The 14,258-nt window shown below is 39.2% G+C and overlaps 1 protein-coding gene across 4 annotated transcripts in view; it reads left to right on the top strand.

The window, feature by feature from the left end:
- ADGRA1 (adhesion G protein-coupled receptor A1) overlaps positions 1-14,258 on the top strand; it is a 493,506-nt gene that overhangs the window by 431,613 nt on the left and 47,635 nt on the right. For all 4 annotated transcript variants that reach the window (XM_075216183.1, XM_075216182.1, XM_075216184.1 and 1 more), the window contains one exon: positions 14,000-14,145. In XM_075216183.1, coding sequence (XP_075072284.1) covers positions 14,000-14,145 — 146 coding nt within the window. The remainder of the gene's footprint in view (positions 1-13,999; positions 14,146-14,258) is intronic.

The raw sequence follows: 14,258 nt of genomic DNA, 5'->3' as shown, positions 1-14,258 counted from the left end.
GCCATTCATAGAAGAGAGGGGAGGAGCGACCACACCAGGAAGTAAGTGTAGTGCCGACCCCACTGCTCAGCACACAGACTGTCATGCTGAATTCTGGCATGACAGTCTGTGTGCTGAGCAATGGGGCCGGCCAGCTAGTAACCGGCCCATCTGGCCATCGGCCCTTCTGGCATTTGCCAGAAGTGCCAGATGGCCAGTCCGGCCCTGGTGTCAAGTATGCCATTTGTATTAGTAACTAATATTTTGACAGTTGAACTGTAAAAACAATATATATTTAACTTGTAGCAAATTGGAAAATGATAACAGTAATTGTTAATTCAGAACTGAGCCATGAGTCCTTATGCTTACTCATACTTGCCTACTCTCTCCAGCAATTAATTTTGGGGGATCCTCTCTTACTCCCGAGACAGTGGTCACCCTCCCAGATCCTGCTTCTCTTTCTTGTGGAGTGGGCAGGACCTTGATAACATGAGGACCTGTCTCCGTTGTGCGTAACCATGTAGCGGTGGGTGGGGGCGTGATTATCATCATCATCATCATCATTTATTTATATAGCGCCACTAATTCCGCAGCGCTGTACAGAAAACTCATTCACATCAGTCACTGCCCCTTTGGAGCTTACAGTCTAGATTCCCTAATATAGACACACACTCAAACATAGACACAGACAGACAGACAGAGAGGGAGACACACAGACAGACAGGGACTAGGGTCAATTTTGATAGCAGCCAATTAACCTACCAGTATGTTTTTGGAGTTTGGGAGGAAACCGGAGTACCCGGAGGAAACCCACGCAAACACAGGGAGAACATACAAACACAACACATATAAGGTCATGGTCGGGAATTGAACTCATGACCCCAGCGCTGTGAGGCAGAAGTGCTAACCACTAGGCCACTGTGCTGCCCTGTGATTATGCAAATTATGTCATCGTGGCCCACCTCCGGTTGAGCGATGACACAGATTGGGTCATTGTGCAGCAGGGCGTTACTGTGGTGATGTAAATCACGGCATCCCGCCCCCTGTGCTTGCCCCTTGGACCTCCCATTTGGGATCTCCCAGAGGGGTGGTCCAAAAAAATAGGCAAGTATGTGCTTACTCCCAAATTTATTCTGGATTATGAATATCAACATTAAAACACAGGCAGCAAAGAGATTTGGGGGATACAAAGCTTTGACAGGAAGCACAAATGTGGCCATTCAATGGTCTGGAGGGTGAATACTGTAAACAGTTAAAGCCCACTGACATAGAGACAGGACCACATCACTGGAAGTGGAGTGATTGCAGCACAGTCCTTGGGGTGCCTTCCTTTGGAAACAGATTGGTGGAGTGTAGAAATACGAGGGTGCCAGTCACTTTGTTATGTTTAAAATATTTACTGTTGGAATTGGAGCTGTTCAAGAATAGGTTATCGCCTTCTCTAGGTTAAACGCGCTGTTATTCCTTAATAGCCTCGGAGAAAACCAATATGATGCTTGATGAATGATGCGGTCTGTGTAGAAGCAAGATGGGCTGTTCTCTTGATGTAGAAAAGAGGAGGAGAATTAGTTCTCTCACACCGGGCTTGTCCCTAGCAATCTCTGGACTGTAAATGGATTACACCACTTGATGCCAATAAGTGAGGCTCCAGCAGCTTAGCAGATCAGCTGGTCAGATCTCCACTTTAGACTACAGATTAGTTGGCCATGGTAGTACTTGTAGGTTTAGGCCAACATCACAGCAAGGTGGGCAGCCTCACGGCACTAGGGTCATGAGTATGATTCTCACAAGGTCCCTATCTGTGTGGAATTTGTATGTTCTCCCCATGCTTGCGTGTGTTTCCTCCCATAGTCCAAAAACATACTGGTAGGTTAATTGACATCTGACAAAATGGACGTGTGTGTGTGTGTTTTATCTACTAGGGGTTTAGAATGTAAGCTCAGTGGGACAGGGACACAGGTAAAGCCATGGTCGGGAATCGAACACATGAAGTGCTAACCACTAAGCCACCATGCTGCACCATAATAATAATAATAATAATAAATTAACAATAATAATAAATAAACAATAATAATGTGTTGATCAAAAGAACTGTCAATCAACTAAAACACATCCTAGACACATCCACATCTCTGCATTCAGAGCCTGCATACTCCTTATTGGCCACACAAAATCATTACCTATAACTGAATGTCCAGACTCGCTTACAAGACATCTATACGTCAGTATCTGCATATCATCCAGGAGATGTAAATTGCAAGCTGGCTCACACATAATCTGCTCATTTTGCTTATTATTGGTTTTATTGTCAAGATAGCTCTGTGTTTATCCTAAACACGTCTAAATTACTTTACTATGGTTTTTTTTCAAAACAGTTTCCCACCAAATGTTTTTCTTTTATTTGTAATAAACATTTGAATTGGAGACACGTAGCTACATATTTCTCAGAAGCCGAAAGCAATCCCTGAAAATGCCATTTTCTATTTTGTCCACTGTCTATCAGTTTTGCAACAACTCCAAGTTATTGTCATATTCATTCCAGGCTTTTGCACACAAAACATCACCTTATATTTGTTGTTGTATGTTTTGTTCTTTTTGGGGAAGAAGGGAGGGTTTACACGCATCCATTATGGAATGAAAATGGTATCTCATATAAATGATTATGTTATCTAAGAGGAGAATTGTTTGGAAAGAACAGCTGGTTAGTGTGCAAAGTAGGAATTATATTCCACCCTCCTTTACAGTTGTCTCTTTTCCTTTGCATTGGAATGGTTGCTATGGATATTCGGCTTCTGAAAGAAAATTGTATATTCCTTTTATAGATTATATAAGAATTTCTATTATGTGCATAGTTACAGACTATTAGAATGAATGTTGTATTTCGAGGCAGTAAACAGAAGGACCGAAGCTGGCACTTAGGAACCCTACACATATACACATTTGTTAGACGGAATATTACAGTATAAGTAGAGATCATTTCTGACCATGTAGCACAGTGCAATGGTCACATGACTATCTCAGAACAATAGTTGCATTACAGTCCTAAACAGCCACTTATCAGACAGGCACGGATCAATTTGAACATCCCCTTTTTCTAGTTGGCAAAGTTGAATTCTACTGGCTTGTAGGGGATTCTGAGATGGGATCACCACGGAAAAGAACATTTTAAGTGGTGTAAACATTTAACTACAAACCCCTTCCAGGCAAGATAGAAAAGCCATTTGTCGTGGGCTTCCAGATTTCAGGGGTAAAAAGATTGTTACATGTTTATTTTCATGTTCCTTATTTATGTATCTGCTGCTCCACTCTGCCAGTCCTTAAATTGGTTGCTTGTACTTTACAGAATCCAACATAAAATAATTTTACTTATCTTCTATGCTTCATATTCATTTGCCTGGTCCCATGTCGCACTGGTCTCTCCTCTTTCTGTTCAGCCTGTTTGAAACAAGCAGAGCGAGTGTTAATTCCCCTCTTGACTTTGAAGTTTGAAGAGTCAAGTGGTACGTGGGGCTCTTCAAGGATCCCCTTGGATCCGGCAAACAGAGCGTGAAAGGTAACATGTGTTTGCTTTTTATAATATCTCATCAAACTCCATACAAAACTACATTTATAGTTCTGGGTAGAGATGTCCCTTAATTATATGAGTAACATATACTTTTAAAGCATTCTTTAATTGTTTCTGTTTATCATCTTAGACATACTTGCCTACTCTCACGTAATTTCTGGGAGGCTCCCGAATTTCGGGGAGACCTCCTGGACTCCTGGAAGAGTAGGCAGCCCCCCACCCCCCGGATCCTAAATTCACGACATTGTGTATTGGGGGTGGGGCTTAATTGCATCACTAAGCCCCACCCACCACTATTCAATGTGATTAATTTAGGCATTTTATAGTGGGGGCTTGGCTATGGTGACGCAAAGAGGTCACCACACTTCCTCCTACCCCTGTCATGTGACCTGTCCTCTCGGAGGACAGAGTCACAAAGTCAGCAACTGTGACCTTAGAAAATAAAAAGTTCACTTACAAATAAATGTTGAACTACTCAAATTAAGGGGGAGATTCAATTAGTAAAAAATCCGCTCAATGTGTCTCCAGAACGGCCGTGGAGACACAGCATGTGTATTTTTTCAGTGAAATATCCGCTCATTTTTGCTCGCGCCCCGTAGAGCTGCGGGCAAAAAATGAGCGAATATTTTTACCGTACTAACGGTAAAAATGCGCTGCTGCGATGTTCTCAGGAACACTGCGGATAATTGAATCTCCCCCTTTGATTACTATAATTCTTTGTTTATAAAGTGCTGACATACTACACAGCGTTGTATATTTTCTACATTGAGAGAATCATGATACAAATGATAAAAAATGACACGGATGAAAAAGTAAAGTTGGCTCTGCCCACCTCAGTTTACAATCTGAAAAGTGTGGGGAGTTGTCAAATCCCAAAGATTTACACCCTTTTAGCCCTTAAGTATCTCTGTATTTAATATGTAGCAAATAATAACAAGTAACAGTGAAAGAGACATATATTTATCTTAATCTGCATGTTATGATTCTTGACACTTACTCCCTCTGCTCAAAGCCTGGAAAATACAATCTATCTTTTTAGCAAAAGAATATTGATAGATGTTGTCTTTATTACTAAGATCATGAAATGCGTTGTGCTTGATGGTTCATAGAAACAGTACTGTAGTTATTTTTAAAGGGTAACCTTATACTCCAGTGTACATTATAAGGATATTAGATGTCACAAAGAAGTACTGTAAGCAAAAGTATCAGGCTGCAGACTTCAAAGATCCTTATAATCTAGAGTAGGTATGTTTTTCCTTATTATACACATGTGTATTGACAATAACTTCTGAATAGATAAGTAGCCCACTCACTAGTGCTAAGTGACAGCTACACTCACCATTAATGCAAATAGTAATATTCTTTTCTATGATATTGCACTATCATTATATCCTGCAGCGCAGTACAATCAGATCATTTTATTCAGCATACCAGTCCCTTCACCAATGGAGCTTTCAATGTAATTTCCCAAAAATAGTCATACAAACACATACACACAAACATAATAAGGATCATTTGTGCAAGCGACTCTGATTGTCCGCTAAGCACATTCAAGATGTACGCCCACATCCTGGTTTTTGAAATGGGGAATGTGCTTACGTTTGTGGGTTTTTGCCAAAATTGTAGATGCTCCGATGTGCAAGGTGCTATCAGTAATCATATCACACTAAAGTCCAGTCTTATCCTACTTTAGGACCACCCCCTTAAATGATTCATTTTTCTCCTAAACTGCTACTCGGTCTAGTCTCATTTATACCTTAAATTAATCATGGGATGAGGGGACATTAGAACACCAGGGGCTAGATTTACTAAACTGCGGGTTTGAAAAGAGGAGGTGTTGCCTATAGCAATCAATCAGAATCTAACTGTAATTTTGTAGGATATACTAAATAAATAATAATTAGAATCTGATTGATTGCTATAGGCAACATCTCCACTTTTTCAAACCCGCAGTTTAGTAAATTTACCCCCAGGACTGTCTTTATTATATCTCACGTTGGTGTGTTTGAAGTTTCTTTTGTATTTGTTTTACAATGCTCGAAGGGATCATAAGGTAACCGAGTCTTGTTGAGTATTACCTTGCTAATAAATGAAGAGGGAGTAATATCTCTAATTTTGGAAATAAAAGGCCAGTCCTGTTTGGCAGAGCCCTATTAGTGCTACCTTATTGTTAACATGACAATTTGTAAGCAATTAGCAAGCTTATACTATGTTTGCATTACTTGGGTTACACACTGGGCTATGTAGGGATAGTTACAGGTGATAGATTTTGGTGTGTTTGTTTTTTTCTTTTGGTTTTGGGATCAATCTTGTAAAGAAAATCCCCATTAAAAAACAATTTGTGTGTTTGAATGTCAACTGTATTATATTACACTTGGGTAAGGGGTCCTAGCTTAAGTAAATACTAGGTGGGATAATCCAGTTCATGAAATCATAGCTTGTAAACTTAACATCCGTTGAATAGAGTTCTTGGCCCCTAATTATTATCAGGGTTTTAAGATTATATATCCACCTGCTCTCTTCTCTAGATATGTGATAAATAGAGTCTCCCCCCTTCAGGGTTTTGGGATTTTGCATGTTCCTATAAAATGCACTAATGAGAGATATTTTTGGTGACATGAAGCAAAATGGTCAGAGACACTGTGTGCCTCAAACCCCTTTTAAATGCTTCTGTGATGTTCTGAGATACGCACATGCAGGCTCCGAGTAGTCCTGCCTATATATTGTTTACCACATGGGCATTCAAGTAAGTAGATGACTCCTTATTATCACACGATAATCTAGGGCCTGATTCATTAAGAATCTTAACTTGAGAAACTTCTTATTTCAGTCTCCTGGACAAAACCATGTTACAATGCAAGGGGTGCAAATTAGTATTCTGTTTTGCACATAAGTTAAATACTGACTGTTTTTTCATGTAGCACACAAATATCAGTGTACAAATAAGCTATCAAGTATTTGTGTGCTACATGAAAAAACAGTCCGTATTTAACTTATGTGCAAAACAGAATACTAATTTGCACCCCTTGCATTGTAACACGGTATTTGTCCAGGAGACTGAAATAAGAAGTTTCTCAAGTTAAGATCCTTAATGAATCAGGCCCCTAGTCTTGATTTTGTATGTTTTGCCTGTAGTATTGGACGTGAAGGTCATGACTGGTTTAGTGCTCTTGGTTCCATTTGTCTTGCAAGGAAGACATCTATTACAGTAATAAAATCCACTGTTATTTTCCCCTAGCTATGAATTCATGGATTCATGGGTACTGGCAGGGAGACTGCTTTTGACCAGTCTGTTTCTAAGATTATCTGCATTTTTGTAAATGAATCTCGGTTTTGTAGGCAATGTGCCCTTCAATTTCTCATCACAAAGCAGAAACCCCCCCCCCCCCACAGTATTTCCTTATAATGTTCTCTATTTTCTTTGAATCTCTGCTGAATTTGGTAATAAATGGAAGATGCGCAGAGATATCATGGGGTTCCCTGTTTCTTTTAGTAAGAAGACTATCTCTCTCTGTTTTCCGTACTTCTGAAGAAGATTGCAATCCACAGGGGTCCTTTTCTCACTCCAGTGCGCATGCGCTAACTGAAAAACTCGGGCATGCGCACAAACACCCCTGCACTGTACAGTTGGAGAGAGAGCGGTGTGTGACAGGGAGGGATCATGTGATCCCTCCACACATGCGCTGTGAAGCTTTGCTCTTCGAAGCAGACCTGAACAGAGCTGAAAACTATCAATTGCAGTAATGTATGTCAGCCTGAGCTGGCGTACATTACCATAGGTGTAAAAGTATTTTCAACAGTTGTTAAATTGAGTTACAGAGCAGTCTCCATACACATGCAATTTTCAGTAAAATCAGCATTCATAAATAGGCATCCATGTATTTTAAAGCCCTGTTTCATGAAAACTTTACATTGCAATCTAAGAAGAGAGAGCTTTATGTTATACTTGGGATAACAACACTAGTTATTGAGGTTCAAAAATGTTGTTCCCCTTATGTAGAACTACCAACCCAAGCATGTCACAGGGCATACTTGTCTTGAGGTAGACATAAACATCTACCTCTAACGACTCCAGTAGTTGTGGAACTACATTTCCAAGCATGATCTGGCAAGTAGTTTGGATGGTGTTTCGGGTATCTATGTTGCTATAGCATTGATTGTATCTCTGTTTGTCCTCTAAAAAAACACACTAGCTACCTACTTCTGGAATGTTTTGGGTTTGTTCCGTTACTTAAAATCATATAAGAAACTCTCTGTATCTGTCTCGGTTAATTTAACACATTAGGCCATTTATTGTTTTTGTAGCTTTGAATCCTTTTTACAGCTTAAAATATTTATAGGAAAACTAAGTTGACACAATGCATTTAGTTTAAGTCATCTCCTCGCTGCAGGTAAAATACAACCTCAACTTGTCACTTTATCCTCTTTCACCTCATCAAACACACTAAAAATACACAATTCCTTGTCTCCTCCATTAGTTGAGGTTACTGGATTGGATTATTTAAAAAAAATAACATGAACAAGTTGCTTCACATAAAATAACCTAAAAAAACAGAAGAAATATTGTATAATGGGTTCTTTTTGGTGGGGGGGGAGCATTATGCTATATATTGAGCACCTTATTTTGCTGACAATGGACAGTGCTGCTTAATTTCAGAGGACATTTAAAGGATAACTCCACTTAAAATAAAAAAATTTAAGTAACATTCTCACTCCATACAAATAGCAAGGTGCAAACAGTGCTGTTGGCTTCTAGTACTGTGTGCGCCGTGGTTCTACTTAGTCAACGCCTGTGTTAGAAAGTCACTGATTAAATTTGACTTCTCCTGGATTATCGATGTTGGGAAAAGCAGAGTTGTGGTACTGCCAGAGGACTGTTCTCACAGCTCTTTTAGTTTCCTAGATTCCTTAGATTCCTCCTTGTTTTTTAAATAAAGAGGAGTCTTTATTTTACAAAAAAACACCAATTCAGGCCAGCGGCTAAGGAAAGAGACCTAAACAATCTAATGGATGTCAACCATAGTTTTCTACTTTCCACGTAAAAGGACATATTTTATTGAGCGTGACGTTCCTGAGAACATCGCAGCTGCACTTTATTACCATTTATATGGTAAAAAGTTACGCTTCCTTTTGCTAAACACCTTAATGGGGTGCGAGCAAAAGTAAGCTATATTTTACTGAAGAAAATCACCGTGTAGGGTGTCGCGGCCGTTCCGGGACAGTACGCTGCGATTTTTTTACTAATTTAATCTGTTCAAGGAGGCAGATTCAATTATTCACGAGGGGATGCGATATGACTCTGAAATAGTCAGTGGAAACACACCACATCAAGGTTTTAAATGAAATCTCTCGCAAACCATAGGGAAAATGAGTGGAGATTTCTGTACCATATTGGCCAGCAAGGTGCGCAGTCTGGCGGTATCTCATGGCTCACTGAATCTGGCCCAAGCTGTTGATGTTTCCTTGACATGATCTTGCCATAAAAATGAAATGCAAATTTATTTTGTGTATAGATTATCTATATCTGAGAACTGAATTCACTATCTTTATTTTTTTAATGATGTTATATGTTACCATTATTATTGTATTGAACTCCTTAAAGAGTAATGGAATTAAATATATCAGACAGTATATTGTCAGAGAACATCTGTGGATAGGTGTCTGCATGACTTTATAGATGTTCAACAGGGCTACCATGTGGCCTCTCCATCTATAACGACCAGAGTTGATCACGTTTTTGTTCTTGGATTTTAGATTTTCTAGAGCACAGGGTTTGATACAGTTAATCATTTGTTGCCATTATAGTTGGTGATGTGCGATGGTAATATAAACCAGGCGTGACACATGTTGATGGAACGATAGTGCAGGTAACCCGATCCATTCTGCAGCCTATGATCCAAGCTAGTTTCTGAAACATCATCCCCTTTCCTACACACTGCATTACTTTTGCTTGGGTTAGTATCATAAGATATCTGGCTCACTTAGTGATGTCTCGAGAAATAGTCATAGGAGTTTTTTTTATCATTGGTGGCTAGTTGGCGGCAGTAAGTATCATTTTGTACTGCTGCATACTGCAGCTGCTTGTATTAACCAAGCCTGGGCTCATTGATGAGCCCTGGCGAAACCCCCCTTCCAAACTAACTAAAAACTCCTTCACCGGCAGCCTAACTCTGCCGGTGAATGGGGGACCTGGCTCCTGTGTGGCTATTGTGCAAGCGTGGCTATGGTCGCTCATGTGCATAGCGATGGGACCCGGCGATGGATCACATTGAAAAGGGAAGTTAATGTCATCTTGACATGGAGTTATTTTTTTTAGTCTGTGGTGAATAGCAAAGCTTTAAATTCAGTCAAATTCGTTAAATTTGGTCTTTGATTTCTCCTGCCTTAACCCCTTGATAAATTAATAGAAGAGTTGTGATGGCCATTCTCTGGAGAAAACAGATGTTTTCTCCAGATTTGTGGCTTGTCACAACTTAATAAATAGACCATACAGGCTCTAGACACAATTTTAAAGTTGATCATGTGATGCCTCTGATATATCTTCACCTATAAGATTCACCTAAATCATTTAACAATGTCCACAGTATATTTTAGGTAATGTTACATTGCATTCACCTTGATTTCCATGTAATACAATGTTTAACTTGTCACTACAGCATGTAGCTTTCTTTATTTCATTATTTTTGCTTGTGTTATAAAGCCAGGTGCCCATATAAAGGGAATAATAGAACTCTGTGGATTGGATAAAACTCTAATTGCAGTTTCCTTGGCGATAGTTAGCAATTATTCTCTGAGCACAAATGTTAACATCCTGTCAGAACTGGTATTTTGATTTTCACATTAATAGCATTCATAAAAGTCATTAAAACCGCTCATGGTTAGAATAGATGTTTGAGATACAGGCATAGTCATAAGATGATTGACTTTGTTCACACGTATCTACCAAATACCACTCCATACATTTAGGCGATGGCCTAAAAAATAGACACCTGATTAAATGAGGGCCAAACAGCTGGGACTTTTTCAAACCCCACTCTCACACCTCTATGTAGAAAAGTCACAGATAAATATGAAAATATGAAACAAAAATACTGTACATTCTAAAGCATAGTGAGATGTAATACATACTAAATAAATAAACAACAAACATTTCTTCTTGAAAGAGAGTAATATATTCCAGTGAATCTTGGCAGTCTCTATTGCAGGACTTTTTAACATGTTTGTCACCGTGTCATTTCTGATTATTTTTTTTACTATAAACTAATCATTTAAATATTAATCATAATTGAATATTATCATGTTGTACAAGTCTGTAATTTACTATTTGTTCAATTTGTTATCAGTAATGTGTTTCCATAAGCTGCAGTGGGCAGTATTGACGAAAAGCAAATGTTTAAAAAAAAAAAGTCTTAGAAATCTTTCTGCTGTATATGGTTATATTATTGAAAGAGTTAAAAATGACAGATTTAATGACAATTTAAGAAGCAATAGAAAAATACTTTTACGCAATTAAATATTCTGGAGAGATTTCTTGATACATGTGCAGTTAATAAAAGGAAAAATGGGAATAAGACACATTTTGGTCCGATTCATTAAGGAAAGTAAAGCAAGAAAATTATTAACTTTGAACCTTGGCAAAACCATGTTGCAATGCAAGGGATGCAAAGGAGTTTATTTTTTTGCACATAAGGAAAATACTGGTTGTTTTTTCATGTAGAACACATACTTGATAGCTTTATTTTTACACTGACATTAAAAGTTGATCTAGGACATGCACTACCCCAATTATAAATCTGTCCACACATTTTTACATTTACCTCCACCTCCAATGCAACATGGTTTTGTCCAGGATAAACTTACTAATTTTTTGCCTTACTTTCCTTAATGAATCATGCCCATTATGGTTTTCTGAATGGTTTATGGTTTTTATCAACATTTAAATCCACCTCTAAAAAAATTCTAATATTCTTGAAAACATTCATTATTTATTTACATTAAACTGGTGACATCCACTTTCCCAAACTGATTTTCATGAAATTGAAAGTTATTTAATTTCTTTCTAAATTTAACATAATTCCACCTTCCCGAATTCTGCCCAGTTATGTGAGTAAAAGAAACTACATTATTAATGGATAACTCCAGCTAGAATGCCACATTCCCCCAACTACTGGAGCAAGAGATAATGGATACGAGTTTAGCATGGATAAGACTTTTGGTAGTAAGAAAAGGGCATATTCTGGCAATGTTTTTAAGGTGGAATCGACAGGACAGGGAGAGAGTCTGGATGTGAGGAATATGGCACAGCACAGAGTCAAGTGTGAAACCAAGGCAGCAGGCTTGGGAGACTGAGGAAAAGGTGGTGATATTGACAGTGAGGGAGACTTGAGGGGATGCAATTCTGGCAGGAGGGAAGATATAAGCTCTGTTTTGAATAGGTTGAGCTTTAGGTAGCGTTGGGATATCCATGTGGAGGTAGCTTAAAGACAGTTAGTTACACTAGATAGTACAGAAGGAGAGAGGTCAGGTGAAGTGATAAAGATTTGGGTGTCAGCAGTGTAGAGGTGGTACTGGAAGCCAAATGAGCGAATTAGTGCTCCAAAAGAAGAGGTGTACAATGAAAAAAGTAAAGGGTCAAGAACAGAGCTTTGTGAGACCCCAACAGATAGTGGGAGTGGAGGAGAGGATGTGGCAAAAGTAGAAACACTAAAGAAGCAGTTTGATAGGTAGGAAGTGGACTAGGAAAGAATTGTGTCACAAAGACTCATGGAGTGAAGGGTATGTAGGAGAAGAGGGTGATCAACAGTGTTAAAAGCAGCACAGAGGTCTAGGAGAATGAGTATGAAGAAATGACCCTTAAACTTTGCAGTAAGTAGATCATTGTTCTCTTTTGTGAGAGCAGCTTCAGTGGAATGTTGGGGATGGAAGCCTGAATGCAGAAAGTCGAGAATGGAGTGAGAGGAGAGAAAGTGAGATAGGCGTTAATGCACTAATTGCTCAAGTAGTTTGGAGGAAAAGGGGAGGAGAGAGAGGCTGGATTGAGAGATGGTTTCTTTAGAATTTGTGAGATGAGTGTATGTTTTAAGGAAGATGGAAATGTGCCAGTAGAGAGAGACAGATTGAAGAGGTGAGCTAGATGTGGGCATGCAGTGGAGGAGAGGGAGTGGAGAAGTTGGGAGGGAATAGGCTCGGGGGACAGGTTGTAGGGTGAGATGATGAGAAGAGAGTAGAGACTTTGTCTTCAATTACTGGTGAGAATGAATTAAGGGTGGATTGGGGAGTGTAGGTGAAGATGGTTAGAGTGGGTGGAGTGTGGGGAATTTGGCATGAGGAAATATCTTTTTGATTGGTGTTTCTTTGAAGTGGGTGGCAAAATCATGGGCTGTGAGGGAGGAAGGGGGAGGAGGTGCAGGTCAGCAGAGAAGTGAGTTGAAGTTGACAAAGAGGCGACGTGGGTCAGAAGACTGGTTGGATATTAGAGATTTGAAATATGTTTGTTTGGCAATTGAAATGGCTGTGCTGTAAGATGAAGGGATGGATTTACAGTGGAGGAAATTGGGATAGGATGGAGATTTCCTCCAGTGGCGCTCTGCAGTGCGGGAACACTTTTGTAGGTAGCGGGTCTGTTAGATGTGCCATGGTTGGGGTTTGAATATCTCAATTAGTGTTACAAACAGCATAACAATACTTAATTTATTGTTTATGTATTAAGCGATTTCTTCCCTATCTGGATGTGAGAAGTTATAAATACATTTACAAAAATACAGAAAATTAGTTATGTTTAAAAAAAAAACACAGGGTCATGTTGCCACTAAACAGATTAAGAAGAACATGCTCAATGCAGATAAAAGACAATAATTCCAAACAGTCATTTTGAGCGGAGATAGGAGTTCTTAATCTAGTTTTATTTTTATTAACTCTGTTATTAAGAATTGTTTTATAATGCTCCCCCACCCTGATACGTAAACTGCAAACACTTTTATCAGCATACACATTTTTACACAATATACTTTATACCACAATTAATGTATCAATATAATAGCCCTGACAATTTTGGGAAAATTCTGAGGTTATTGATGAATGTTTGTAATGACCGACACACGCACAGCTGTCCCTCCATGTGTAACTGCTCGGGGCCCTGCCTCCTATAGCAATTTTTCTGTGCACTGTGCTCAGAGAGGAATAGCACAGTTTGGGGGCGCACTGGTTGCTCTGATGTTCTATTCCTTTTGTGAATGGTAAATTCACAGAGGAGGAGAATTGTAAAAACTCTGCTTGTTTGAAACAGACAAGGGACAGTTGGAGAGAGAAGGACCATAAAAGTCCTAGAAAGGCCTAAGTTAAGTAAGATTCTGTATTATGGCATAATTTCTTGAACCCCATCCAAAACAAGATTTTCAGTAGAATTATTTCATTTGTTTTGTCTAATTGTTATCTCTTTCTTTCCCCTTGCTCTAGGTCGGCATTGTCTTACATTACTCTAGTCTGTGCACAGTGTTGTGGATTGGTGTGACGGCTAGGAATATTTACAAGCAAGTTACAAAAAACCCTGCGCCAATCCAGAATGGTGACCAGCCTCCATTCCCAAAGCAGCCTATGCTCAGGTATGGGAAACCAGATGTATGATGTTGATGTAATTCATTAAATTGCTTTATTGTTATCTAACACTGGACCGAGGCCTCCTGCCCTGGACCTGGCAGATTTAAATGAATTCCGT

This window comes from Mixophyes fleayi, chromosome 6, assembly GCF_038048845.1.
Source record: "Mixophyes fleayi isolate aMixFle1 chromosome 6, aMixFle1.hap1, whole genome shotgun sequence".
NCBI classification, from domain to species: domain Eukaryota; kingdom Metazoa; phylum Chordata; class Amphibia; order Anura; family Limnodynastidae; genus Mixophyes; species Mixophyes fleayi.
Note: the sequence above shows the minus strand (reverse complement) of the source record. Positions and strands in the feature narration are given on the sequence as shown.